The sequence below is a fragment of the Carex rostrata genome, chromosome 32 (assembly GCF_964058835.1).
Source record: "Carex rostrata chromosome 32, lpCarRost1.2, whole genome shotgun sequence".
NCBI classification, from domain to species: domain Eukaryota; kingdom Viridiplantae; phylum Streptophyta; class Magnoliopsida; order Poales; family Cyperaceae; genus Carex; species Carex rostrata.
This window is the reverse complement of record NC_135949.1, coordinates 516,226-543,345: the sequence shown is the minus strand read 5'-3', so window position 1 is coordinate 543,345 and position 27,120 is coordinate 516,226. Positions and strand designations below refer to the sequence as shown.

At 34.7% G+C, this 27,120-nt stretch overlaps 3 protein-coding genes and 1 non-coding gene across 5 annotated transcripts; 3 read left to right on the top strand and 1 right to left on the bottom strand.

The window, feature by feature from the left end:
* Window positions 1-8,067: 8,067 nt before the first annotated feature.
* Window positions 8,068-15,582, bottom strand: LOC144547698 (glutathione-disulfide reductase). 2 transcript variants are annotated; one of them, XM_078296402.1, is made up of 17 exons: window positions 15,287-15,582; window positions 15,050-15,178; window positions 14,885-14,949; window positions 14,182-14,251; window positions 13,662-13,733; window positions 13,166-13,369; window positions 12,294-12,367; window positions 12,116-12,199; window positions 11,502-11,589; window positions 11,314-11,395; window positions 10,939-11,012; window positions 10,332-10,439; window positions 9,964-10,028; window positions 9,661-9,774; window positions 9,198-9,297; window positions 8,722-8,775; window positions 8,068-8,355 (listed from the first exon to the last, which is right to left on the bottom strand). In XM_078296402.1, the coding sequence occupies exons 2-17, from the start codon at window positions 15,167-15,169 to the stop codon at window positions 8,272-8,274; spliced, it is 1,458 nt and encodes a 485-aa protein (XP_078152528.1). In that variant the 5' UTR covers window positions 15,170-15,178; window positions 15,287-15,582; the 3' UTR covers window positions 8,068-8,271. The 2 variants fall into 2 exon arrangements, with proteins under 2 accessions (XP_078152528.1, XP_078152529.1); XM_078296403.1 differs by having other exon boundaries at window positions 15,313-15,329.
* Window positions 15,583-19,992: 4,410 nt separating this feature from the next.
* TRNAM-CAU (transfer RNA methionine (anticodon CAU)) lies at window positions 19,993-20,079 on the top strand. The gene is given in 2 exon segments: window positions 19,993-20,030; window positions 20,044-20,079. It is a non-coding gene; the product is annotated as a tRNA-Met (tRNA).
* Window positions 20,080-20,770: 691 nt separating this feature from the next.
* Window positions 20,771-23,176, top strand: LOC144547908 (tyrosine sulfotransferase-like protein). Its single transcript, XM_078296589.1, has 4 exons — window positions 20,771-21,035; window positions 21,408-21,488; window positions 22,469-22,526; window positions 22,841-23,176. Exons 1-4 carry the CDS (start codon window positions 20,848-20,850, stop codon window positions 22,895-22,897), a joined length of 384 nt encoding a protein of 127 aa, XP_078152715.1. The 5' UTR covers window positions 20,771-20,847; the 3' UTR covers window positions 22,898-23,176.
* Window positions 23,177-24,907: 1,731 nt separating this feature from the next.
* Window positions 24,908-27,120, top strand: LOC144547905 (F-box protein PP2-B11-like). Its single transcript, XM_078296585.1, has 3 exons — window positions 24,908-25,317; window positions 25,450-25,568; window positions 26,340-27,120. Exons 1-3 carry the CDS (start codon window positions 24,943-24,945, stop codon window positions 26,746-26,748), a joined length of 903 nt encoding a protein of 300 aa, XP_078152711.1. The 5' UTR covers window positions 24,908-24,942; the 3' UTR covers window positions 26,749-27,120.

The following is a 27,120-nucleotide window of genomic DNA, read 5'->3' as shown; positions in this document are numbered from 1 at the left end:
AATGGAATCTTCTTAAGGAGCGTGCCAGAACCGAATATCGGAGTTAAAATTATGATTTTATTTTATGATTATTTTTCACCGAAGATCCTGGAAGTTTAATCGATCATAACCCTAAATTAATTTTTATTACAGAAAAATTCAATTACATATATTTTATTTTATTTTGTGGTTATTTTTCACCAAAGACCTTAGAAGTTTAATCGTCGATAGCCCTAAATTAATTTTTATTACAAAGAAGTCCAATTTAATTAAATATATTTTATTTTATTTTGTGGTTATTTTACACCGAAGACCCTAGAAGTTTAATCATCGAGCTCTAAATAAATTTTTAGTATAATTAGCATAATTTAGTATAATTAGCGTTATTTAGCGTAGTTAAGCGTAATTTGTTGGGCATTCATGGTACTTGAGGCAGCGAAATTTCAAAAATTTTGACAAGTACCAAAAGAGATCATCATGTGCGACTAAAATCAAACCAAAATCAAATTTCCAAATCAATAAACATCATACCTTTAGTTTCTTGTCTCCAAACAAAAAAGGAAGGTCCTTGAGATGTAGAATTAAAGATCCTTCACCTCTTGATCAATGCTAATGGTGGTTGATGTATTGCAGCGCCTTACACCAAGTTGCTCCTTAATCCCTATCCTCCAAGAGAACTAGGTCTTGATTCTAGGGTTTGAGGGTTCTCAACACATGAGAGATCAAAATGGAAGAGAGACAAAGTTTCGGCTCTCTAAGGAAGATGAGTAATGAATGGGGATGATTCTCTAGGCAATAGGGGCCTCTTTATATAGCCTACTTGTTGTCTAGAAGAGCCCCACCGACCTAGACACATTTTTCACTTTCTGCCATGTTCTCCACTGACTTCCATATTTAGTTCTGGGCCAAATAGCCGACTCTGGCCCAACAGTGCACTTTATATCAAACTGTAGATATTCTCACAAGCTTACCGAAAAGTCATATAACACTGAAAATGAAGTTACGGTTGATGAGATATGCCCGTTTTAAGTTCTATTCACAAAAAAGCTATGGAAATATAGAAATATTTGCTGCACACAAAAACTTATTTTTGTGGCTCACAAAGTTTCTTCCATTTTGATCTTTTTTGATATTTGAATTTTATTAAACCATTTAATTAATCCATAACATCATATAATTATTCCCATAATTTTTTATCTCATGTTTAGATAGAGAACTCAATTTATCAGTTATGTCACATATGTCAAATAAATCAAGGAGCATTTCTAATTAATTCCTTATTGGTGTGATCCTGTGGGATCTATTGTCACACCCCGCGGTCACGGGTCGCAACAGTTTTCCGCCGTAAGCATACAACGTCGTGTATGCTTACAAGGCAAATAACAGTTCAAACGAAACAACAAGTAATACAAAGCAAGTTTCTAATATATAATCAGAGTACACAGTCTGGACATAAAATAGTACAACAAAAGTATCACATCCGGATACCAACCATGAGGCCTACCCTAAATCTACACAACAAAACATATCTAGGGTCATGAAGTGGTAAGCTACTAAGGCCTACTACTCTCGTGCCTCTCCGGAATCAGTCGCACCAGTACCTGTAAAGTAACCCGAAGGGTGGGGGTGAGAATAAAATTCTCAGTGCGAATTTGCCACAGTTTAGACTATTGGACTTGCAATCAGACTCTATATTCAAAAATGAAACCCAAACCATAACAGTTCAAACAGATATATATTCATAAATAACAGAATGCTAATGCTCGACAACAATTAATCAGATGAATCACAGTTTACGGAATTTCCAAGATGAATTTCAAACACAACATATATTTTGGCTTAACTCGACTCATTAGGGCTTATAGCAACTACAGATGTTCTTTCGAGCTGGACCTTTTATCAAACCCAGATCTGTAGAGTTACTGACACCTACAGATGGCCCACCGAGCTGGACCCTTTATCTGACACCCATCTGCAATTGCTTGGCTTAACTGTTATTAAGGTCTGGTTCAAGTCACATAAAGAAAATCATCTTTAGAATCGTTTCCAATATTCGTAATATTCAATTGACCTTCCAAATGCATTAACACGTAGGAGAATGCCACCGAGCCATAGACGTTACACATGTCACCCACGATTTCCAAATCACACATCATAACATAATCACCCTTCCTCGTCCCAACCGGTACTGGGAAACATTGAGGGCCGTTCACCTAAGGCCATTAGGATCCTGGGAATCAAAGCCAGCATACAGCCCGACTTTGCAAATTCATTGGATCCAAGTGCTTAACTTCGTAAATCCATTCACATACATATCAAATCAAATCGTGGTGACTTTCAATCAAATCAGATCATAATAGATCGACACAACCTACAACCATACCAGCATGCAAATCACTCAAGTCACATCAATTCGAGTTTAATTTGATTGGGCTATGCAAATGCTTTATACAATTCAATGATGCAATCAATGATATTCAACATGACAAATGAATACACAGTTTAATTCCTGAAAATAAAGTATCAAACAAGTCCAAGAATCCCGCACCTGGTTACGACGAGCATACCGCTTAGTTAAGGATCGGGCGTCTCGAATTACCTCGCAACGTCTTGCTCGATCGAGCCTACACCTATATTACACGTATACTAGGTTTAACATTGGTTCATGATCGAGGAGTTTACTCGAGTTGTATTAGGGCTCATACCTTAACTAATCTCCTATCCTTTGGTACCAATTCGTTCGGTTCATTATCTCTTACCAAAATCCTCTAAAACCTCACACAATCTCATCTAGGTCCTCTGGACCTTACAAACTCTCAATTGGGTAACAATGCACTTACTAGTTCACCAATTTGGTTCTCGTAACAATTCGATTTACCGATTGGTTAAACCCTGATTTGGTCAAAACTCAAATCAGCCGTTAAACGTTCTAAAAATCCAAGATCAAGAGGTAACCCTACCGATTACAAGTCTAATTGGTCGGATTAAACTTATCAATTCACGATTATGCCCAATTTCAGTTTTGGCATGAAACCCTAGAAATCAAAATCCACAACCGGGGTGAAATCGGGGAAAGAATCGGCAAATAAACAATCAAAGAAGCTCAAGGAGCTAGTCTACAAGCAATTCAAACACAAATCTCGGGTTTAAAATGAAAACCTGAGAAATCGAGAAAATTCGAGATTTAGAGAGAAACAGGAAGAGAAAAGAATACTGAATAGGAGAGCTAGGAGAGATCCACGGGCGCTTACTCGGTTCCAGCTTCGATTTCTCGCAACAATCGGGGGTTAGAGAGGAAAGGGAAGCTCCCTCACTCTTTTTCTTCTCTCTTGGCGAAAATCACAAAATAATGGGGAAAGGGGCGGAGGGGAAGAGAGAGAAAGAAAGAAATTTTGGGCTTTTATGAAAAGATACCCTGAGTGCGGACGCACTCAATTCAGTGCGGGTCGGTCACCCGCACTCAGTACTTAGACGGATTTTGGAAATAAATTTAATCAACACAGAAGAATACTCCAGTGCGGATGCACTCAAATCCAGTGCGGACGCACTGAGAAAAAATTCAGAAAACAACTAAGGAAAACAGAATCCAGTACGGGTCAGTCATCCGCACTCACCACTAGTGCGGACGCACTGGACCTATAAAGGTTCAGAAATTCAAAATTCCGACGCGGTTTCGATTCATACTTAATTTACTTATTTAGGGGAACCTTAATTAAGGTTTAAACTTCCATTTTGTTAGCACGATTTTCGATTATTGCCTTTAAATCATCAAAAATTAATTGTAAAAGTTTCATAACGTAACATCTATGTCATTTGGCAATGAAATTTAAAACTCCTTTCGATTCCATAAATTATAAGCAGCACCTAGCAATATGCATTGTAATTACCCAAAAGACACAAATAATAAGTACCTGCTATATCACGATCCCTAAAGCAATAATTGCCTCGTGTCAATTCCATGTCTCATGATATCATGAATAGATTCAAGGTAGGAATGTGTCATCCTTGCAAATCTACTCGTTTCTTGATTCTGAAATAATTTAGTAATTATGAGTAACTCCTTAATCATATGTGTACATACTTGTATTATTTCATCAATGGGCCCAGTAATATCATCACTCATTTATATGAGAGACATTCGTAATTTAATGTAGTTGAGCTTAATTTAGTATAATTAGCGTAATTTAACGTAATTAGCGTATTTAGTGTAATTTAACGTAATTTAGCATAATTAGCATAATTTAACGTATTTTAGTATAATTAGCGTAATTTAGTATAATTAGCGTAGTTAAGCGTAATTAGCATAATTTAGCATAATTTACTATGATTTAGTGTAGTTAACGTATTTTAGTGTAATTCAGCGTATTTTAGTATAATTAGCGTCATTTAGCGTAATTAGCTTAATTAGCGTAATTTAGCATAATTAGCATGATTTAGGGCTATTGGTGATTAAACTTTTAGGGTCTTTGGTGAAAAATAACCACAAAATAAAATAAAATATATCTAACTAGATTTCTTTGTAGTAAAAAATAATTTAGAGCTATCGGCGATTAAACTTCTAGGGTTTTCGGTGAAAAATAGCCACAAAATAAAATAAAATATATCTAATCAGGATTTTTTTATAAAAATTTACTTTAGATTCAAAAAATTGTAATATTATGTATGATGGGTCAAAATGAGAGTTAATAATATTTATAACCCTAATTGTTTACTCTACTATTAATTCGCAAGCGTACGAATCAATCGTATAGTATAGATAGAGGTATCGATTCACAGAGATGGTGTATTAAAAGATCTAATTGGAAATCAAGTCTAGGTTATTGGCCTTTTTAAGTTGGTTTGGTTGTTTGTTTGTTTAATTGATTGGTTGGTTGTTTAGTTATAATATTCAGTTACAATAGTTCAGTGGTTAATTGTTTAGTAGTTTAGAAGATGAGCCTTCTAGGAATCAGATATTCTATAATTTAAACTTGTTTAATCTAATTCTGGTTAAGTGAGTAATCGCACATGGCTATGTCACCATCCGCATGCTACTGCAGAAATCTGCAAAAGTAAAGTTAGTCAATTGCATGTGGTTCTGTCACTATCCGCATGCTACCGTGCAAACCGTACCGTTCTGGTTCTCACTCCAGTTGGAATCACACACGGTTTGATCAGAACTGCACACACCCTATACTGGTTTCAAATTCTATATGAGGGCTGCTAATCCTATCCTAGTGTTAATCACTGTTATGTTGTAACACCCTAACTGAGTAGGACTGGTATGGGGATGGTATCCTAGCCTCACCCTAAGCAATCACGTAAACGGTCTATGATAAGTCTCAATTACCAAGACTAAAGGGATTTAAGTTTACAGTTATGTCCTTTCTATATACCTTCCGTAGTTGCAATAACCGAGATTACCCCACTATCAGTTTATCGAACGCGACATTCGCCTATAGATCAATATTCCAATAGATCTCTAACTGAAGTTCAGATCACAAGAGATGAACTGTTATGTCTATTTCTGTTATTGGATCTATAATAATTGTACCCTATTCCTACTGGTCAACCCTATAGGCATACCATGGAGTGTACATCTCCATGCTGTCGAGGTTAAAATGCACCAAAATAGGTAGTGATACAAAGAATAATTCTCAGATAGAATTGAGATCAAGCGCATATGATAAATATAAATAAAACCTTTAGATTAAACTCGTGAGAATTCAATATTACATGTCTTCACCCTAGAAAATGGTTGCTTAGCCGCTCATGATAGGCTCAACAACAAAAGAGACAAAATACATGAAGAAAGAGAACAAAAGAGAAAGATGAAAGGTGTACATCTATACTATCCCTCTTCTCATGCATGCCATCTTCAGTTCTTGCCTCTTTCTTCTCTTCTAATGGAGACTTTGCTATTTTACTATTCTACCCTTCGTAAATTACATGACCTTCATTTAGAGAAACCCTAGATCTAATCTATCATATTATTCATGAAAAGTGGTGTTCTCTTCTCTGGAATGATGGGTTGTGGTCCAGATATCAAATGGGGTTCATCCAGATGTTTATATAGGCTTTAATTGCTAAGTTGGAGCTGTAACTGCTGTTCTGGCAGTTATTCTGTGTGGATGCCTGAGTCACATGCGGTTCGCTTGTCGGCTGCACGGCTAACATATATCGTATGCGGTATCTCTCTGGGTCACATGAGGATGAGGGCATCCGCACGCCTGGAGCTGCGTCTCTGACTTGATGTGTTTTCTATTTTTTTAGCCCAAATAATGCTAATAATCTGCAATTCTCTAAAATCAAGTGAAATAATAAAAATGAATTTGATTCTATAAAAATTAAGTAATTGAAATTTGATAAATGACAATATTTTAAGTTAAGTAATAGAGAAAATTATTACTTATTTTATCCCTATCAGTGTCTTATTCAAAATATGTTTCTATTTCTATAATTTTCTCAAAGACAAATATACTTAATATTCAAATAATAATTATAAGTTTGTGCATCTCTTAATATTTTGCCCGCCCTACTAAAAACGTGGGTCCGTCCCGGATAATTATCAACTATCTTTCAAATTTAACATCTTAATTATCATAAATTAACAAATAAAAATAAAATAGTCTCCCATGGAGTTATTTATTACAGAAAGAAAAGGAAAGTAATAAAATATATGGTAACAAGTATTCTGATTTTTAAAAAAAATAGCATCACTATGCCTAAAAATGCATGTATGCCTTCGGTATTTGTGCTGAATTACATATATACATTCAGTTTGAGAAAAAGGAAAATTGTATTAAAGAAATGAATGAACTGTTCCTAAACGTGTACGTTCAGAATTGTTTAAATACATAAAATGCATTTAGGAATTCAGGTTGAATACATACAGTCAAACAATTCTGGACAAATACATTATCATTAATTAGTTCACTTGATTAATTTCTTTCGGATTAGAGGAGTTGCTTATGCATCCTCTACGTATGATATAAGCACTTAATATTTACTTCAGGTTTCAATTATAAGTATTGAGTTGGTTGAAATTCGAATTTCGGACAACGAGGTCCACAATTCTGGTCATTATCCTCGGAATTCATCCAGAATTATAGTGTTTAAAAGGCCATATATATGTTTGACACTTAGACTGAAAAGCTAAGGTTAACAATATGGTAGCCGGAGCCTTCTTCTTCTTATTCAAAAAAAAAAAAAAAAAAAACATATAAATATATATCCAGACAAAAGAAGAGGCAAATGGAATCAGATCTCCTTGGCAAATGGAAACATAGAATTAATTTGCGAGTACTGTACACATGCAATTGAATACATCCAGAACCCTGCTGTTGGTTGGTAATTACTAATTAGTGACCACACCACTAGAAATTTACTATTGGAGCAATGCACAATTGCACATGCCAAAGTTCTGTCTCTCTTCAATGAGATTTACTTTAATTTTTTATGAATCATTCTAGTAAAAGGACCAACTTGGCAAATGGGGGTGCGTGGAACAATAAATTTTGGAACCACAAGCTTGTGTCAAGCCATACAATTTTAAATTTGTACAAAGTTACACTTGACAAATTTTGTTTAGAAAATTCATAATTTAATGGCACGCTCTAGGTGAACAATATTAAAGCAATGGGCATATATATAATTCATTAGAATAGGTATGAGTCTATGACCATGCAGCCAGATACATTGACGATTGATCCTTCTGTTCTGTGGACTGGAAAGTAATTAGCTAGATTGCTTCATAAAATATTTATATATATTAGCTATTAAAATTGAACTGAGAGCCCTACCCTTGTCCAAACAGTTATTTTAGGATATGAGTTATGACAATACACACATGCAACAACAGACTAATACAGTTAGTTATTCTGTCATATTAAACTAATTGTCTTATGTAAAATATGAAAAAAGAACCTACATTTGCTTTGCTTTGCTTGGCTAGGTATGACATTTTTTTGGAGATTTCAACATCCAGGGCCCAAAAAGATGCAGATAAATCATATCAATATGTAATTAATTATTTCTTAGTTGGTCCTACTTTTTATGGTTTCACATACGTAAAAAAACAAAACATTATCTATCAAAATCAAGCCACACTTCAGTATTCAAAAACTTAATTTATAGATCATTTTCTATGGGCCCGGGCCCGCATTTATTTTATTATACACCAAGCACGGAATCAAGTAAAAGTGCATTTTCAAGTTTTCGTGGCATTAACTAGCTTCCCCCGACGAATAAAAAAAATAAAAAATAAAAATCTGTGTATCATATATTGCTTCTGAAATGGAATCTTCCTTGAGTTTAGATCTTAGACTCAACAGTCAGGCGCCTGGTTGAAGTCCGCATGGTCACAAATTCTTCAGCTGCCGAGGGATGAATTCCAACCTGTCATGAGAAGTTGCAGTTAAAAGTTGTAGAGAACAAAGTGTCTCATGAACTAATAAATTAATCAGTTTCTATGGTAAATTAATCTAATTGACACCAAAAAGGGGGGAAAAAATTAAGAGGGTCTTCACTTTTCCCAGTTGTGCAGTGCATCCAAATTTAGATCTCTCAATCAAGACTATTAATTAGAATCTAATCCAAACTAATTTACTACTGCACATGATTAAAATTCAAAACTGTAAAACAGATGGTCCTGCACTGAAATCTATAATGTACAATATATTTTCTTATTTAGAAAATACTTCTGTTCCATATTCTTTCAATATTTTCGCATTAGAAAATTTGCAAAAAGCAAGCGTAACTTACAGTGCTGTCAAATTGCTTTTTAGTGGCCCCACACTTCATCGCAACTGCAATGCCCTGTTCATACAAACATAAGTTGGAATTAGAGAAGAAATAACGTATATCAGGACTTCCCACAATTGTTCATTAGATGCTACTACCCTTTTCCAAAATCAAAAATATATAAAAGTGAATGAATAAATGGCAAGTATTTGTTAAATAAATATTCATTAATTTACACTGACACATAGACCTCTCATTTATTTATACATGAATTGCATTTATCACTATAGAAAAAAAAGGACCTTTCAGAGATGGTAAACCAGGATTTAAAATATGTAAATAACTTTTACATAGCTCAATGTAAATGGCAATAACTGCTGCCATTATCAATATAAAATTAAAAACTAGTAATGCAAGCAATGTAATAAACAATTAAACACATTATTTTAAAGAACTCATGTAATACATTGGTGGGGCCCACATAACAAAAAATTTACCTGCATAATTTCAGGGGCATCAGGACCACACATTGATGCACCAATTACACGGTCAGTGGCAGAATCAACAATCAGCTTCATTACAGTCTTCTCTTGTCGCCTAAGCCCAGCAGTAACAACGTTACATGAGAAAAGTATAAGTCACATTTAAACATATTGCAGTTTTCAAAGGCTAACCCTAATACTGTACCAAAGATGCGAGACACTGGTATTGGCAATTATTGGATAGTGCTAATATCAGCATTTGGTTTATTTTATTTCCTTTTGTTGTCTGCGCAAAAACCTGAGTCTTTTCCCCAATACTTCAATGCTTAAGCCAAGTTACAGTTTAGTAGGTCACGTATAAAGTGAACTAGTTCTTTTATTGATGGTGCTTAATTGCACGATAGTAATACTCTCTGGCCTAAAACCAATCAAATTAAAGCAAGGAAAACTGATATTGAATATAATAATAATTAAGTACCCAGAAATGGTATTCTTCATAGGGGTAAAACTGGAAGTGAAGATAAGCACATCACTTGTGGCCTGCTCTAATGCCTGTTGTTCGCTCAGCCCGACAACTGACAGTGGTGGAATGCTGTTTACCAAAAATTACAAATAAATATTTATATGTTGTATAACCAAAGACCCTTTATCATGGTGCTAGCATTACTTAAGTAATTACTTAATTGAAGGGAGTATGCAAGAACATATCATGCTCAAGTTCCACAACTCAATTCTGGTAACATGAGATGCAAAGAAATAGGAAAGGTTTTTATCAACGTACCAAAAAACAGCACAAGGGATGTCTTTATAATCAGGTTTTGTTGGCTCCCCTCCGAATACAGTTTTCTGTAAATAGTGCAAGTAGAATTGTGCATTTCAATCAGCTGAATTTACAAGATTTCAAAAGGAAGAGAAAGTCATGTGCATGGTAGGTAGCTGAAAAGAAGACAGTTTTGAGCAAAAAAGGGGGGAAATTTAGAGAAATAAAGGACAAAACTACGAGTAGTATTCAATTTTTGAAGAGAATATTTTTGCTTTGTTATGCAGAATTACATGAAGATATTTTGGTCTTTCGTGGTACATATGGACAATTTTGGGTCCTGGAATTGTCTGGGAACAACATCAAGAAAGAGAAAGAAGATAACTTACAGAAAAACAAGTACCCTCCATCAAGGCTACAGGTGTGAGATTCATTCGATTAGTGACATCACCAACAGCCCATATACTTGGTACATTGGTACGAGAATACTCATCAACCTAAGTACAACAAAACAAATACTTTCCTTTATTCACAGACAATAGCCAACTACATATTTATTACAAAAAAATTGTGAATTCCAGTGAGGCTCGGTGCTACAAATTGTTAGCTCTTCTTAATCTGGTCAATCGGCAAAGTGGCTCATAGGTATGAAACCAAACATCAAGTTCAAACCATAAAACCATGAAAACACCTAAAAAAGGTTTAAACCAAACAGGGAGAGCACCATTGTGTCCCCAAACTTATCAGACTGGAGCCAATATACACTGGCTCTTTTGTTCTTGGTGTACGGGTTAGCAATTCTATGTATTTAATATATTAAGCTGAAGTCATTTATACAGCATCTTAATTCATTTTACAACAACTATGTAGTATGATAATGGGTATTTGTGTTATACACTTCAAATTTACACGTTAAATTCATCCAATGAAACTTCAAAATAGATAATTAAATGAGTAATACAAATAAAGAAACATCAGGGGTGAAAAAAGGAAAACCTTAATAGCTCCTGTTCTATCAGTCTCTACACCAGCAGCTTCTAAGTTTAGCCTTTTTGTATTAGGAGCTCTCCCTGTAATCAAACAAAAATTGTACACAAATGAGTTCAGATTTTGGTGTGATTCATGCAAATATTAAATATCATCCTGGTTAACAATACAAAAAGGAGATTTATCTTAACAACTCACGATCAAGTAAGCACTACATCAGAAAATAGCGAGTAAGACTGGAATATCATCAACTGGTCAGACCCAAAACCAGTACTCACCAAACGTTAACATATCAAACGACAACATCAAGCTTTTTCCATATCTCCAAACTCTGTGGCACTTTCTAAAGATCAATCAATACCAGGATGAAAAATAAAATGTTACCTGTAGCAAACAATACAACATCTGCAATTAATTCATCGCCATGATCTGTCACTACTTTTATTCCCTCATCTGTCTTACTCAACTAATATAAAAAACAAAAAAGAAGGCATTGTTATCTTTGATCTTTGAATCAGGAAACATAATGTACAATAAAAATATAGATATTGAAGGGAGGACGTATAACATACCTCTGTTAGAGTGCTTTGAGGATGTAGTTTAATGCCCCTACCCTCGAGGTTTTTTGTCACAACTGCTCTCATTTCATCATCAAAACCTCTGTGCATGATAAGTTTCAACAGTTAATATAGGTCAATGTAACAAGATCTAGTGGGTTTTGGCAAATTAAACTTAATTCATAACATTTGCATATGACACTGTGCATTCATATTGGGTATAGAAAATGCTAAATAAAGGTCAAGCCAAGCCAAAATGACTAAGTAGCTCTTAACTTGTCCAGTTAATTCAATTTCGACTCATAGCTTGCTCAAATAAGAAGACGAGATATTCACAAAAAGGAACACATAGAAGTTAGGGATAAAGTTGAACTTAGATAAACCTTTTTTTCTTAGCATTATCCAAGTTACTTAGTGCTATGCAAATGCCCGAAAATGTTGGGACCTTCAGAATTACTAGCAGATAGTGTAAATTACTGACTTGTATTTGGAGGATTTAGAAGTGAATCATTCACCCAATTATCCCATACACTATTGATAGTTTAGCAACAAAAAGCTATTGCATGGAATTATCATTGAATTGAACCCCCCACCCCTCCTCAAAAAAAAAAAATTGTACTATTTCATACCTTAAAGGAAGCTCCTTTCGGTAAAAGAGATCAACAGTAACACCCATACCTCGCCAAATTGAAGCAAATTCAACAGCAATATATCTGAAATTTGGAGTTGCAACTTAAATAATGTTAATTGAAAAATTGCAAAATTGTACTTTAATTAACTTCATGTGTATACTATGAAAAAACATACCCTCCACCAAGTATTACAGCATGTTTCGGTAAATCTTCCAAGCTTAAGGCCTCATCCGAAGTAATAGCCAGCTCCTGAAAATAGAGGCAAGGCAAAAAAAGGTAAACTATTGTAGGTTTTTGTTGGGGTTTAAACCAATAGCCAATGCAAAATCCACTATTGCAATGATTTGAAAGAGAAACATCTTCCAATCAAATGTCAATCAGATAAGTATTGCACATATGTACTGATGAAGGCCTCAAACATAATTATGATTAGACATAAAAAATTTCCAATTAACCAAATCAAGCAATGTTGACAAAGATTTACAAATGTTTAGGTATTTCAAAATATATTTACAAATGTACTCATGTTGAAATTAAATTCATTAAGTAGGATAGGTGTATCGAGAAATACACAGCATAATCAAAAATAACTACAAGTTTATTAAGAAGATGCAGCAGAATCAAGTGGGAAGTACGCAAATATGAGATAATGTAAAGAACAAAAGAAATCCTAGCATTGCAAATACATCTACAGATATAAAAAGTTTCATTTTGTCCCTTTAAAACCTCAAAATATCAAGTATATGCCTACAAAACAAGAAGAATTCATGCACACCCAGCAAAGCATGACGTAGCAGCGATTAGACTACTCTTGTAGTGTATTCACAAAATACCCAAACTAATAATTTTCCCTCCTTTATCTAGAAAGAAACGTTGATGGAGGGACCTGGGGAAGAGTATGTCCAATGCCCTGAATGTTTTTTGAAGAAGAGCATGTGACATCTGTTGTTAGGTATCAATTTGCAGGAGTGCATGCAATATTTTAAGGTTTTGCAAGGGCCAAACTGAAAACAAAAAAAAAACAAATAAAGAAGGATCAAAATAAACCTCGCCAGGCATTTTGACACGCTGGGCCCGACTTCCAGTAGCAATTAATATGTTTTTTGCAGTGTACTTCTGAATAGACCCGTCAAGCTGCGTCACTTCAACCTCATGGGGCCCAGCTACTTTGCCCTCTCCTTCAATCATTGTCACACTAGAATTGGTTAGTAGCCTCTTGTATATTCCATTTAGTCTCTGGATTTCTTGAGTCTGAGAATAAGAATACACATTGTCAACTATTTGATCAAATTACGGATAGCAATTTGGCCTACGAGAACATCACACTACTATCCAACAAAAAGGCTTCGTTATTAGTTTACTTGTTCACTGGGTCAATATTCCATAAACTTTATGAACTGACCCAAATTTCAATTTTCTGTTTGAGAAAAGTACTTTGCAGCACCACCTGATACTTACATAATAGTATAATACAGTCATATGTCTACACTAAGTCAATTAGGGTACTGTGAATGAATATGAATGCAAGTTGCATTGACCAAACCTTATTATGCAAAAGTTTCTTCCAATTGAACTTGATATCTTCATCAAGCTCCCAGCCGAAGTTTCTCGCATCCTGTAGCACAGGAATGATCAGAGGCAAAATATAAGCCAAGATAAATGGTGACCATCTAAGATTCCATTACTATGCTAATCAGTCAGGGAACTGGTAAAGAATCAGCATATAAGCAAAATACATAACCGATAAAACATCATTTACCAGTTTATCATCCGTCATTTTGTAAAAGTGAACATCTGTGCATGTGCTGAGATGTAACAGTACATTATACGTTTTAAACAATTTAACCTTTTGGCTCTTCTGCGTTTAAGTTTGGTTTTATAAATCCATATTAACTGATTTATCAACTATTTGTACAAAACCATGTCGACCATGTATTTGGCAAGCCAACTGAATTTACTATTCAGGACTATACACGATTGGTTTTTAGGTTATTCAATTATGCAGAAATATGTTCCTTCCAAAATTTGGTTCAACATGTAAAAGCAATACTTGCAAAAGCTACCTCAAATTCACCACGAAAAGCTGATCCATAGACAAGTATCTTTTTAGGAACACAACCACGAATGACACAGCTGAAATAAAAAATAAAAATAAACTGATATATAGATGCATAAAGAAAAACTGATCGCATATAATTTATGTGCAAAAGCACAAATTGGTTGGCTTGAAAAACAGTGTTGGGTTTGGAAAAAAAAAAGGTCAACCCCCATCAGCCTAAATACTAATGTACCACTGGTATAAACAAAACTACATTCAACCAAACAGACAAAATGGTAGTAGGGCCCAAGTATTTCAGTTTTCAATACTGGTACCATGCAGGGAACTCATATACTGGCACGTAATAAGGACAAAACAGGCCGTATACTGGCAACATCCACAATTCAGGTCAGATACAACTCATAGAATTACATTCCAGTGCTGTAAGGATTTACAAATAATAAATCCAGCAAATCAGAACAAATAGTGTAGATTGGGCAGGGATTTGACCAACTCATTAAATTGATTCCATTATAGAGTGAGAATAGCTGTCTGGCCTTATTCCAGCACAGCCTCAACCAATACAACAACCAAACATTCCCTGGACCATAATTGAACTTAACAAGTTAAGAGAAGATAGATACAAACACTTTGTTTTATGGTAATTGAAACAGGTAGCATGAGCTACTATATTCAACATCAACAAGTTAAGAGAAAATAGAACTTACGTCCCACCAACTCCGCCGACGACCTCCGAGCTAATAGGATGGAAAGGAAGCTCACAAATAGCCACCTATTTGGGCAGAAATAGTCAGAATTAAAAAAAGGAAAAAAAGAGTTTGATTTAATACCTTGAGCAGAAATACTAGGGAAGGGAGATGAAAAACAGAAACCTTTGCTCCAAAGCCAGCAGAAGTCCTTGAAGCACGAACGCCACCGCTTCCAGCACCGATCACAAACAAATCGAAGTCGTACTCTTCCTGCTGGCCATCTCTAAGCATCTTTCTCGCCATTCTAAGCGCCTTTGTATCAAATCAAAATCAATCAAAATTCATGTAAATTGTATGTGATAAATCGGTATGTACAAAAACCAGGAAATTCGGCCCACTGACTTGGTCAGACGCCTCTACCTTTTTTTTTTGTTTTTTGTTGTTACCTCCTTCGTAATTTCAAGGAGGATGGAGTGACACGGTGGCAGCAAGGGTGTGAATTGATTGGGGAATCGCGCGAGGAGGAACAGGAGGGAACAATGGAGAAGGAATTGTGTTAGTGGCTGCGAAGGTGCCGACGATGTATTTATAGATAGTCAATATTTTTTTCTTTCAGAGTGGCAGATTCCTGGGGCTGGCCGCTGGCGTACCTTTCGAATTGTTTTCTCCGTTCGCTGATTCCGCTCCGTTTCCAGTTGGCAGACAGACGAATCGTCGAATCGTCTTCGTCTGACCTATCACCTATGTATGCTATTCAAATTCTTCTGTGGCGCTAAACTGTGTTGCCATTTTGTAGGTAGTCTCACCATTAGCCCACGACTGGCATGACCTATGTTGTCCCAGATCTTCTCTGACGCATAACTAGGCTATCCAAATTCTCATGTGGTGATAAACTGTGTGGTTTTTTTAATGTATAGATTTACTAGAGTAATTTTGAAAGAGTCTACGAGTTTTTACTTATTACGCTGACAAAAGCTATTATAATGTACTTATAACACGTTGTGGATATATTAAAATTTAATTAATTCATGATGATGCAATTTTTAAAATAAATTATCTAACTTATTAGTTATGTTTTGAAAATTATATAATACTTGTAGAAAAATTTATAAGAGCAATTTCAAGAAGTCGCGTCAGTTTTTAAGCAAACAAAATACTGATATAATTCATTTATAAAAATGCACGTTGTGCGCATATTAGATGTTTTTAATTAATCCAGGGCCCATTCACAATATTACATTACCAAAGTTTACATATATAAATATAATCCAAATATTATCTAATAATTGAGCAATTATTTACTATGATTTGAGTTGATACATTATTTTTTACGCAATCAAAAAATGTTGTATTGCTCTTTACATATTAATCTAGTATGTTTTAAATTAATTCAGAACGTACTTTCTTACTCAGAAAAAAAAAAAAAAATTGAGAACTTTTTTGGAGTCATTGAATCACCAAAGGAGACTGTTTATGCTCCAAATATTATAATTCAGTACTTGGAAAATAAACTACTAGAGAATTTTTAAGAAGTTATATCAGTAATTCTGAAAATAAAAAGATTATAATAGTTAATCATCAGAGTAATTTTAAAAGGTTACATCAGTCCTTTCCTTTCTAAAACAAAAATGTGATTCATGTGTGATCACATGCAATACTTGGGAGCCTCTTTCAAGATTTCCTAAAAAAAAAAGAAAAAAAGATAACAGAAGAAAGCCACCACCAAATAAGAGAAGAAATTCATCACCAAATATGCTCAATATTTGATTCTTTTCCCAAAAGGAAAATTAGATCCTGAAAATTTTCTTGACATAGTCAGTACAAGTCACATTATTGTTTCTTTGCACACGCACTTCAAATTGATGTTATTTTAAATTAAAATTTCATGCTAAAGTGAGCCTACCTTACTATACATAACATACATAACGCGCATTGGTCAATATTATAGATTCATATATTTATTTTATAAGTTTAAATAGTCAAGCTGAATAGTTAAATATAATTTCCATATAAAAATGTATTTAAATATCAAATTTTATATTTGTATAAAAAAAAATTAAATAGGTAGAAAATCGTCTCATCTAAATATTCTGAACTATCTTAAAGTACTAATTTAAAACAATAGTAAAATGATTGTAAAAAAATATAAAATTAATCTCTAAGTATATTTTTATATGAATATCATGTTAGAAAATTTGAATCGATTATTCCAACTTATAATAAAAATATAAATTCGGATTAATGTGTATTATGTATATAACCATATATAGCCTCACTTAGGGGTGGCAACGAATCAAACTGAATCAAACTTACGCTAGGTTTGAGTTTGATTTGAATAAGATTCGAACTGAACTGGATTTGATTTGTTTCGAATCGAACTAATTTCGAATCGAATTAATTGCGAATTACACATTTTTCGAATCGAAGTTGAATTGAATTATGAACTAAATTTTTTTTAGCAGCCCTAGTTATACCAGTAATTTATACATTAATTTTTTTTCTCGTGAGAGTGTTTTTAAGTTGATAAATTGTTCATGAAAAAATACATTACAACAAATAATCGTAAAAAAAAAGATTAAGTACAAGAACTGGAATATGCAGTAAAATAAGTAATTGTACCTCGAGTGCTCACTCGATCAAACCTCCGATTGGACCATCTAATGAAGTGAGAATTCGAAAGGTAGAGAGAGGCAACCATCTAGACCAGAGAGAGGAGCAACAGCCGAAGAGAGAGGAGAGACAACTATCTAGGCCGGAGAGAGGAGCAACGGCCAGAGAGATGGCTAGTCGCCGAGAGCGTCGGCTAGGTTTTAGAGTGAGAGGGAGAGCGAGTTAGGGAGAGGCGGAGAGATAACTAAGTTATTGAGATTTGAGAGCGAGGGAGCATCGCCTAGGTTAAATTATGACTCTCTATCTTGGGTTTTAATTTCATTAAATAAATGAACGGTCGATATTATTATGAGATTCGAACCATAAAAGTTCGCGAACCCATTTCAATCGAACCAGACCCAGTTTGAATTTGGTTTGAATTAATTGATAAGCATTTCGAAAAGTAAACTGAATGAATGGCTACGCTAGCTTACGGGCTTGGCATCAAAGATCGAGAAAAGTAAACTAAAACCCATCAATTGCTTGCACCCATCAGTGATTACGTCCAGGTACGAGTTCAGATAAAACCAAAATAGGGGAAACCGCACCAAAAATTCGGTCTTCCCAATCCCATGGAGTATCGCACTTAATTTATAGTGCAGTTTCTCTGTGTTTTGGATTGGATTTTATATGATCATGTATTGTATTGTATGTACACTATTGTACAGTGGAGTAAAAGAGGTGTGGCTCAGTCCCCCTCCTGACTCCTGAGGTTACTCAACCATATATTTGAATTTAATACTAGTGTTGTTTGATAAAATATTAGTTGAAATAATAAATTGATTAATTGCATAAATACTTTAGAGATTAGAAAAGACCAAAACAACCCTTATATCTAACTAGTGTTTCGTATGTCTCTCTGTGGATTATTAAATGAACCACTTTTAATTTGTTCAAGTTGAATAGTATTTTTATGCTATTGTTGTCGATGAAATGCAATTTTATTTGCCCAAATTGATATATATATATACAATTGCTACAAAACTAGTGACATAATTAAAAATCACAAAAATTGTTCAGATTGTTGTATTCACGTTTAAATCCATTACAATTTGTTCAAATTATTGCAAGCACGTCTATTAATTAAACCCAGTAAAAACCAAATCTTAATAGTACATAATGACATAATACCTATGTTATTCAACAAGTTCAACATAATTCAAATAGTTCTTAATTAAATATTACAAAGTCTCAACCAGTGTTATCAGAATCAGACCGAATCGGCAGTTTAACTGAAAAAAATCAGAACCGGTCACATATCCGGTTCGGTTTTGCAATCAGATCGTTTCAGCTAATGAACCGGTCAAAAAAGATTAAACCGTCCGTTTTTATTAAAAGTCGCTGATTTAAACCATGTTCTTTAGATCTCCTCCTCCGATAGTCCGATATCATATTCTCCTTTCCTTTCTCAATCAAATCTCTTCATCCTCCGATTTCTTGACTTTTTGAAATATATTTTTTTAAAATCTCCTTCAAATCTCTTCTCTGTAAAGATGGAAACCATTTTTTTTTTTAAATCTCCTCCTTGATAAACTGGCTGTGGGTCAATTTTGTTTTCAACACTTTGTTTGAAAGATAATCACAAAAGAAGCTACTAAGATCAAGAACTGTAAGTAATTTAATGAATATTTTGTGTTAATTTTATTGAATAGACTCATGCATATGAGATGTTTGATGAAATGCTCAAATGAAAGAGCATGTTGGTTATGTCCCTGCCAAAGCTAGCTATTACTAAGATAATCAGAAACCCAAACTGTTTTTGAAGTTACTTTGAAGTTCTAATATGTGTACTTGATCGTGAGGAACAATTGCTGTACCGGTACATCAATCCTATTGCAATTTAGGGATCTTTATGCAAATTTGTAAAGTAAAAATGTTTATTATGTAAAACATGCGATCAAGGCTTTTGAACTATTTTTGGAATGCCAGAAAGCATTACAGGTGTGGTCTAGCTAGGATGGTTTTTAAGCTGGGGGTGCAAATCATGCAAGCAGGTGAGACAGTAGTGTAGCAAATTCTTTATCAATTCAAGCCAAGGCAACATGCATTAAGAAAGGCTATGAAATAACAATGAATGGAGTGTATATATATATATATTCTTCTCATCGACATGTTGGAGTTTGTGGAAGCAACGGAGTAAGATCGATCTTGTTTGAAGGGAAGATATAGTTCCTGCTAATGTGCTAGAGAAATTAACAATTCAAGAGGTGTTTCTTTGGGAGAGATTTCGTTGAATAATTAATTTCTAGATTAAAATGGTAGATACGGATAATTGCGTTGGGAAGTCGGAGCTAGATACGTAAAATTAACTGGTAGATCAGAATGAATTATATCCTTTTTATATATATGCTAGAGGAAGAGGCTACATGATCAATTAAATATAGAGTGATGCTTCTTTATATTTTGTAGTCCGTGTTGGCAAAATCGATTGCATAAAAATATTGATTTAATCGATATTGTTCGAAACATTTCACAACGGGGTGGTGGCGCAGTTGGCTAGCGCGTAGGTCTCATAGCTAAGTTGAGTAATCCTGAGGTCGAGAGTTCGAGCCTCTCTCACCCCAACTTTTTAAGTATACCTTATGTGGCCCCCAATGGGACCACTATGTAGAATTGAAAGTGTAGGAAAATCTAAATATTAAAGAGTAAAATATCCCTTTCCCTCTCTGGCTCTGGCGCTCTGCTATTAAAATATATTTGAATTGAAACCCATCTCGAAATCATCCATTTGTGGCTCAGCTAATTTTGGTCTTAACTTGATCTCTTTTCCTAACTTTGTAAACAATCTTCGGTGAGGATTGAGGAACCAACAATTGTCAGTCACCGCCAGTTTCTCTTTGGTTTCTGTGCGAAATAATAAATAGTCAACTGAGAAAACCGACACAATACTCAAGGAGAAGAAGCTACACTAATTAATCTATCAAGGCAATCAAAGAATTGTTGAATCATCCTTAAATATATATATTTTACTGATTAGTCAACAATCGTTAATTAATAATTAGTGATTGAAGTCCAAAATTGAATATATAATAAGATTTCATAATTAACCTGGCAGCCACTGCCCGACTTTTCAAAAAAAAAAAAAAAAGATTTCATAACTGGGCCGTAATAGATAGAGAGGCGTACCTCAACTTTTCAATTTTTGTGTCCGCCAAAAGGCCCAATATCCAGCCCGTTTCAAACTTTCAACCCCTGGCCTGATCCTGATCACGATCACAGACTCTCCTTCCCTTCCCTTCCCTTCCCTTCCCTTCCCTTCCCTCTCCGATCAGCAGCTACACCTGTGGGTGGAATCAAACACTATTTCTTCTTTCCCGATCGCAAACCAACCGATGGCAGGGAAGGCGGCCGAGGTGGCAAAGGCAGTATCGAACTATCCATGGAGAGAGAAGCTAGCAAAGCACAAGTCAGAGCTGGCGAAGGGAGTGTGGGGCTACTGGGAGCTCGGCGCGTGGAAGCCCCTCGCTCTCAGCGCTCGCTACCGGGCTCGCCTCCGCAGGGACGTTCTTCTCGCTGGAGAGTAATTCATCTTTCACTTCTTATATCTTCGTTCCTTAATTGAAATAGTTAGAGACGCCACTGAAATTTCGTACATTTCTATTTCTTTGAGGGTTTCAAACCTAATTCTGGTGCCTTCAAATCTCAAGTAAAAAATCATTCCAGTATTAGTGCTAGTTGTTTTTCAGGGAAGCGATTGAATTATGTTTCAATTTTGATCAAGCTTAATTTTAATTATGCACCAGACAAAATGAAGAAGAGAGAAATCTAACAAAAACATCTTCTTGACCAGTGTGTATCATGCAATTTATTGAAGCAATGGTTGAAATTTAAGCAATGTATAATACATTGAAATAGACCTCTTATTTATTTTATTTTTTATTTTCCTTTTCAGGGATTGGCCCTATGACCCACCAAGAGGGGAAATGAGAGACAGGAGGAAAGGTCACAAGGTTGATCGTATCGCTGCTGAGAAGTACGTTATATTTCATCAAAATTTTCATTTTAGAAATCCTTCTAATGTACCCTTGCAAAATCTGAAATGAGGGTTTTTTGACAACTTCACAAGAAAAATGTGTTTATTAAAAATAAAAGTTGCCAAAGCACAAGCACAGCTCAAATGAATCAAAGATATATGGATTAGAAAAGTATAGCTTCTTGCTAGAATAAAAGATTCCAAAACCACGCTGAGGGAAAGTGTATGGAATGGAAGGATAGTTCCTAAAGAGTTTAATAATAGAGAGTTACATCAGATAATTCTCATGTTTTTAGGGATATACTGAATATTTATTTGTCTTTCAGAGACATAGGTTATATTTGAAGTGTCTGCTTTCTTTTTGGTAACACTTTAATTCTGGTACCAAATTGGTACCAGGCTAATAAGTTTCATAAAAAAGAAAGATTGATGAAGTAATTAGGGACAGATGAGACCATTAAACACATCAGAGGCTTATTTTTTGGGTATACAGTTTTAGGTTCTTGTTTAAAATGCATCTGCTGGATGCAAACAATAGAAGCAGTGATTGTATTTGAGTTGTTTCTAGCAGTGGAAATAGGCAGCACACTGCTGCTTATTTGAAAAAAGTTAGGTTGTGTATGAAGTTTGCCTTTGCCAAATCTTTCTAACACCCCTAACACATCCCCAATAAGGGGGTTTATATAAGGTTTAGGATGTTAAAAATTGATTCCATGTATTACTGCCAAATTAAAAGAAAAGTGCTGTAATATCCTTGCAACTTCCGGTCACTTTCTTTCCAAAATTCCATAACTACCTTTTTTATGCTTATTAAAATACAAATGGTGAGGATCCAGCATGTAGTTTTTGAATACTCAGAATGGCTAGTTTCGATGGTGACACCAAAAATGTAGCATTCTCATATTCTCTTTGATATCAAACTCCTGTTGAAATCACGATATAAGATTATTGCTTAAATTTGATATGGTGTTTTGATCCAGGCGTGCACATACTGCTGAGTTGATGAAGAAGATGCCAGAGATGCTGCTGGATTATAAGGTTCAAATTCAAAATTGTCCATCTTTATATTTTATTGTTTTTTAGTCTTCCATTGTTGTATAAGTACAACAGTATTGTCAAGTGATAATGTTTACAATTTATGATCATTAGTTCTAAAATAATGACTCATGAGAGAACAAGCAAAATTTTGTGTGGAATACAATCTGATACAAAGTTTTGGGTTTAAAATTAACAGTTAATTTCTAGATAATTTTGCTTCAAATCAAGTTTCCTTAACAAACTTTGCATTGTTGATTTTAATACCTGCGGAAATAAATATCATCTTATATTGTTCCCACTTTTTCTTGCCACAGAAACGAAGATGGGAGAAAAGAATGAAGGAAGAGGAGAAAAATGCCTCCTCCTCTTAAGCTGCTTATTAATTTTCCTTTTTTCCTTGATGCAAGTTTTATCTTCCGTTAATCTCATGATCACCTCAGGAACTAGAGTTTTGAGATAGTTACTATTATTAATGGTTATTTAGCCCATACAACTTAGTTGTAAGAGTTTTTCGTGTTTTTTTCCTTTTCCTTTTTCATTAAATTATCGATAAAGCTGGGGCAAAAAAATTGTTTCATTTATTGTCTAAGCAAATTGAGAACCTTACTATCAAATGGAGCACTTTAGTTGTTCATCTTTTGGCAAGGACCTGATTAGTGCTAAAGTATAATACCCATGGGATGATATTTCTGAAAAAAAAAAAATACCAAAGGCAAACCATGGTAAAAGCATGTCGAGCTGCTGATTATGCAGAAACTTTTCTCAGCATTTTGCGGTTAACTTTATACAATTGTTATTTTTAATTTTGGATTTTGGTTTTGTCATTGAACTGGTTGGAAGTTGTATTTATTTGGATAGATTTTTGTCAATTCAGAGATACATATGCTTAACAGATTTCTTTTGGTGATATTTGGATGCAAATAGTAGTACAAATAGGATAGCAAGTCTTGTTCTCTCCTTTAAATGTTATTGCATTACAGCCACTAATGTAGAGCATTGGGACCAAATAAATTTTCATATAATATATAGATGGTAGCACTAGCACCTCTCTGAAGTTTGTTATCATTCTCTTAAATGGTCTGTTATACGAACAGACTATATTTGTATACATTCAGATTCAGAATAATAGTAAAAATAACCCTTTGCTGATTTACCTGACTTTGCTCACAATCTCGTAACTTGTGATTTTTTGAACGTGATTTGTTCTGTGATGGGAGTGTATTCGTTCACATTTATATGAATAAATTTTTATTTATTTTAACTTCAGTTATGCCTTATTGACTAAATATATTCTTGCCAGCATATAACGATGCCAAGTTATGCAGATTAGAAGCATAAAGATGTGCGCGTTTGAGATAGAAACATTCTGTTGAGATATTTAAAAATAATTTTATTTATCCTTGTCTATCTATAAAATCAAAATGAAATGTGTAATGATTAGAACTAAGTCAATAACTATCACTTTCTTAATCCTTTCAAAAGAAAGGGAATAAGAAAACATCATCACTTTCTTAACAACATGTTACGTGGAAATAGAAAATTTTCTAAATGGTCCTAATAGTTTTCCAAAACTTCTATTTTGGTCCATGCTGGCCTGCTGAGTTAGTCGTCCCGCCACAAATTCCCTACAAAAAGGAAACTAATCTGATTAGCTAAAGGAGACAAAATAAATAAATAAATAAATAAATAAATAATGTGGGTCATGATATTAACACTACAAATTTGTTCCTATCCATACCAAATTTATTTAGTATCAAATCAATCGATCAAATGTAGGAGCTTTGAAGTTAATTTTAATACATTTATTTTTCAATATTTTTGACCGCTTGACTTGCTATTGAAATAACTTGAAATTTTTTTTTTTTTTTTTTGTATGTAAACACATCACTTATAAAGTAAATCGGTTTAGATTAGTCGTTTGAAATATATCCAATGAGTGTTGGAATTGATGTCAAATGACACCAATGTCATAGTAGTCAGACTCATTATTGTTTCTATTTTTTTTTTTTTATCTTCTATTAAGAAGATAAACAGATTAAGAAATTGTATTAAAAAAACATATAGCTAATAAATAGTTACTAATTAAGGGAGAAAAAAATAATTACATATGGAGAGTAATTTTGTCTATTAGATAAAAAATGAAAATTGAGTTGTTTCAGTATCAAATTTTATAGTGTTAATATCAACATTAAAAAATGTTGATAACTGGCAGCAAAAGTAGGACCAAAATGAGAGAAAGTTAAAAGAAAATATTGAAAATTTATTGGACCAAAATGATTTTTTTTTTGAAGAAATGCTTAATGGTAGTCTTAGGAAAATCCTACCTCCCGGCTTCCGATGTTAAACTCAGTCGTCAACTCTCATTAATTATAAGCAGATAAACTTAAATTAATTAAAATATCTTTGACAAGAAAGAATGAAGCCACAAAGGAAAAGGAAAAGGAATAGGAATAGGAATACGAATTCTTCATTTCCAAATTCCAACAACCAGTTGCGATCGATCGAGATCAAAAACACGGATGCGACGATTGTCGGAGACATCAATCAGCTACCGGAGGAGTGCATCTCTCACGCCATCTCGCTCACCACCCCACGTGATGCCTGCGTCTCCTCTGCCGTGTCCTGCGCTTTCCGATCAGCAGCCGACTCGGATGCCACTTGGCAGCGCTTCCTGCCGTCCGATTATTCGTCGTTCCTATCTCAGTCTGTTGATCCAGTGGAGTACGCTTCAAAACAACAACTCTACTTCCGACTCTGTGACCATCCTCTTCTAATCAACGGTGGCTTGATGGTAATTTAATTTCCTTGTTAATTGATTAATTCCTCTTTCACTACTCATCTCATTGATATTGAAATCATGTTCTCTGTAATGTAATGTATTCATCTCGTAATAATTGTAACAAGAATGCTGGATTCTTTGTAGAGCTTTGGATTGGAGAAATCCAGTGGGGCAAAATGTTTCATGATTTCAGCCATAGCGCTGTCAATTGCATGGGGTCATGATTTGAGATATTGGAAGTGGATTGCTATTGCCAATTCGAGGTACAATTCACAGTTACAAATTCTATTGTGTGCAATGACCTTAGGTAGGTGATGCAGGTAAGATCAACTAATGTCGATTCTAGTTATCAATTTAGAGTAATTTGAGTAGAAATAGAAGAAACGATAGAATAACCAATAGCGAAGAGCAAACAGCAATTTGACTAGTTCATTACAGAAAAGCATAAATTCTCTCCACAAAAGAGTTGGCCTTATAAGTAAAGCAATTAAGTGTACTAATCCCTACTTTTATTCACGATACGGCACCTCAGCAAGAAACGCTGAGGTGGACTAACAAACTTAGGCTGATGTGGCTAACAGTTCTAACAAACTCCTGCGATGTTAGAATGAATCGTTACGCCATCGTCTCCTGTTCTGTCTCCCTTCCCTCATCTCCAGTCATGACTCCTGGGGCCCTCTCGTCAGCTTCAAGCGCCTTTAATACAGGACCTTGTATTGTTTGCAGGGGACCACTCGCAGCGACCCTTTCATTCAGTTGATTCTGCCCGAGTCCCTTGCCCAAACTGACCAGACCTTCTTCTCTTTCAATTCGACGCACTGTGCCAACGGTCATCCCCAAATTAGGCGACTCTCGTCGCATTGTGTTTGCATAAAAAATAGGATTAATTACAAAATAAATACTACATTTCAATACTTGCTGATTAAATTCCAGCTTGTGGTTAGATCTACCATAAAAGCAGTCTTAAAACATATAAAGCAGATAATATCTCTCTTATTTATTTAAGACAATTATTTCTTTTATATGATTCGAAGGTTCAACGAGTGTGCTATGCTCAATTGGGTATGCTGGCTGGATATCCGTGGCAAGATAGACAGCAGAATTCTCACTCCAAATACTGAATATGCCGCTTATCTTGTTTTCAAACTGACAGATGGTATGCAGGGCGTAATCTGCCCGCTCCAAACAACTATAATTACCCTTGCTGGGGATATTGTGTCTCAACATTCAGTGAGCATCTGGGATAGGCCTACTGAGTATATGACAGATCACGTGAGATTGCCGAGAGAGAGACCAGACGGGTGGTCGGAGGTCAAGTTGGGAGAGTTTGATAGTGGTGATGGGATCTATGGAGAGGTTGGCATGTCTTTTATGGAGACCAGCAATTACTATTCCAAGAGTGGGTTGATTGTACAGGGCATCGAGGTCAGACCCAAGCATTAGTACGCAGTACGCACGGGGCTTTTCAGGGTTTATCTTTGTCAAAAAGGGGAAAGAAAGAGGCAATTCGAGATGCTAAGTTTATGTTACCATTGATACCTTTTATGTGTGTTGTCTTGGAATTTCTATTAGGTTTTTTTGATAAATGAATGGACTTCCAAAGACATGCAATGAGTTGTGGTAATAAGTTCACTTGACAATCACGGTCAAATTTTTTTTTTCTTTCCATTTTTCCATTTTTCCATTTTTTCCATTTCTGGTTGTCTATGAGAGATTAATATCGATTATTGGATTCGTATTGTAAAAATGGAGAACAATCAGACATAACAAACATTCTGTTGCATGAAGAGGCCACATGACACGAGCAGACATGAA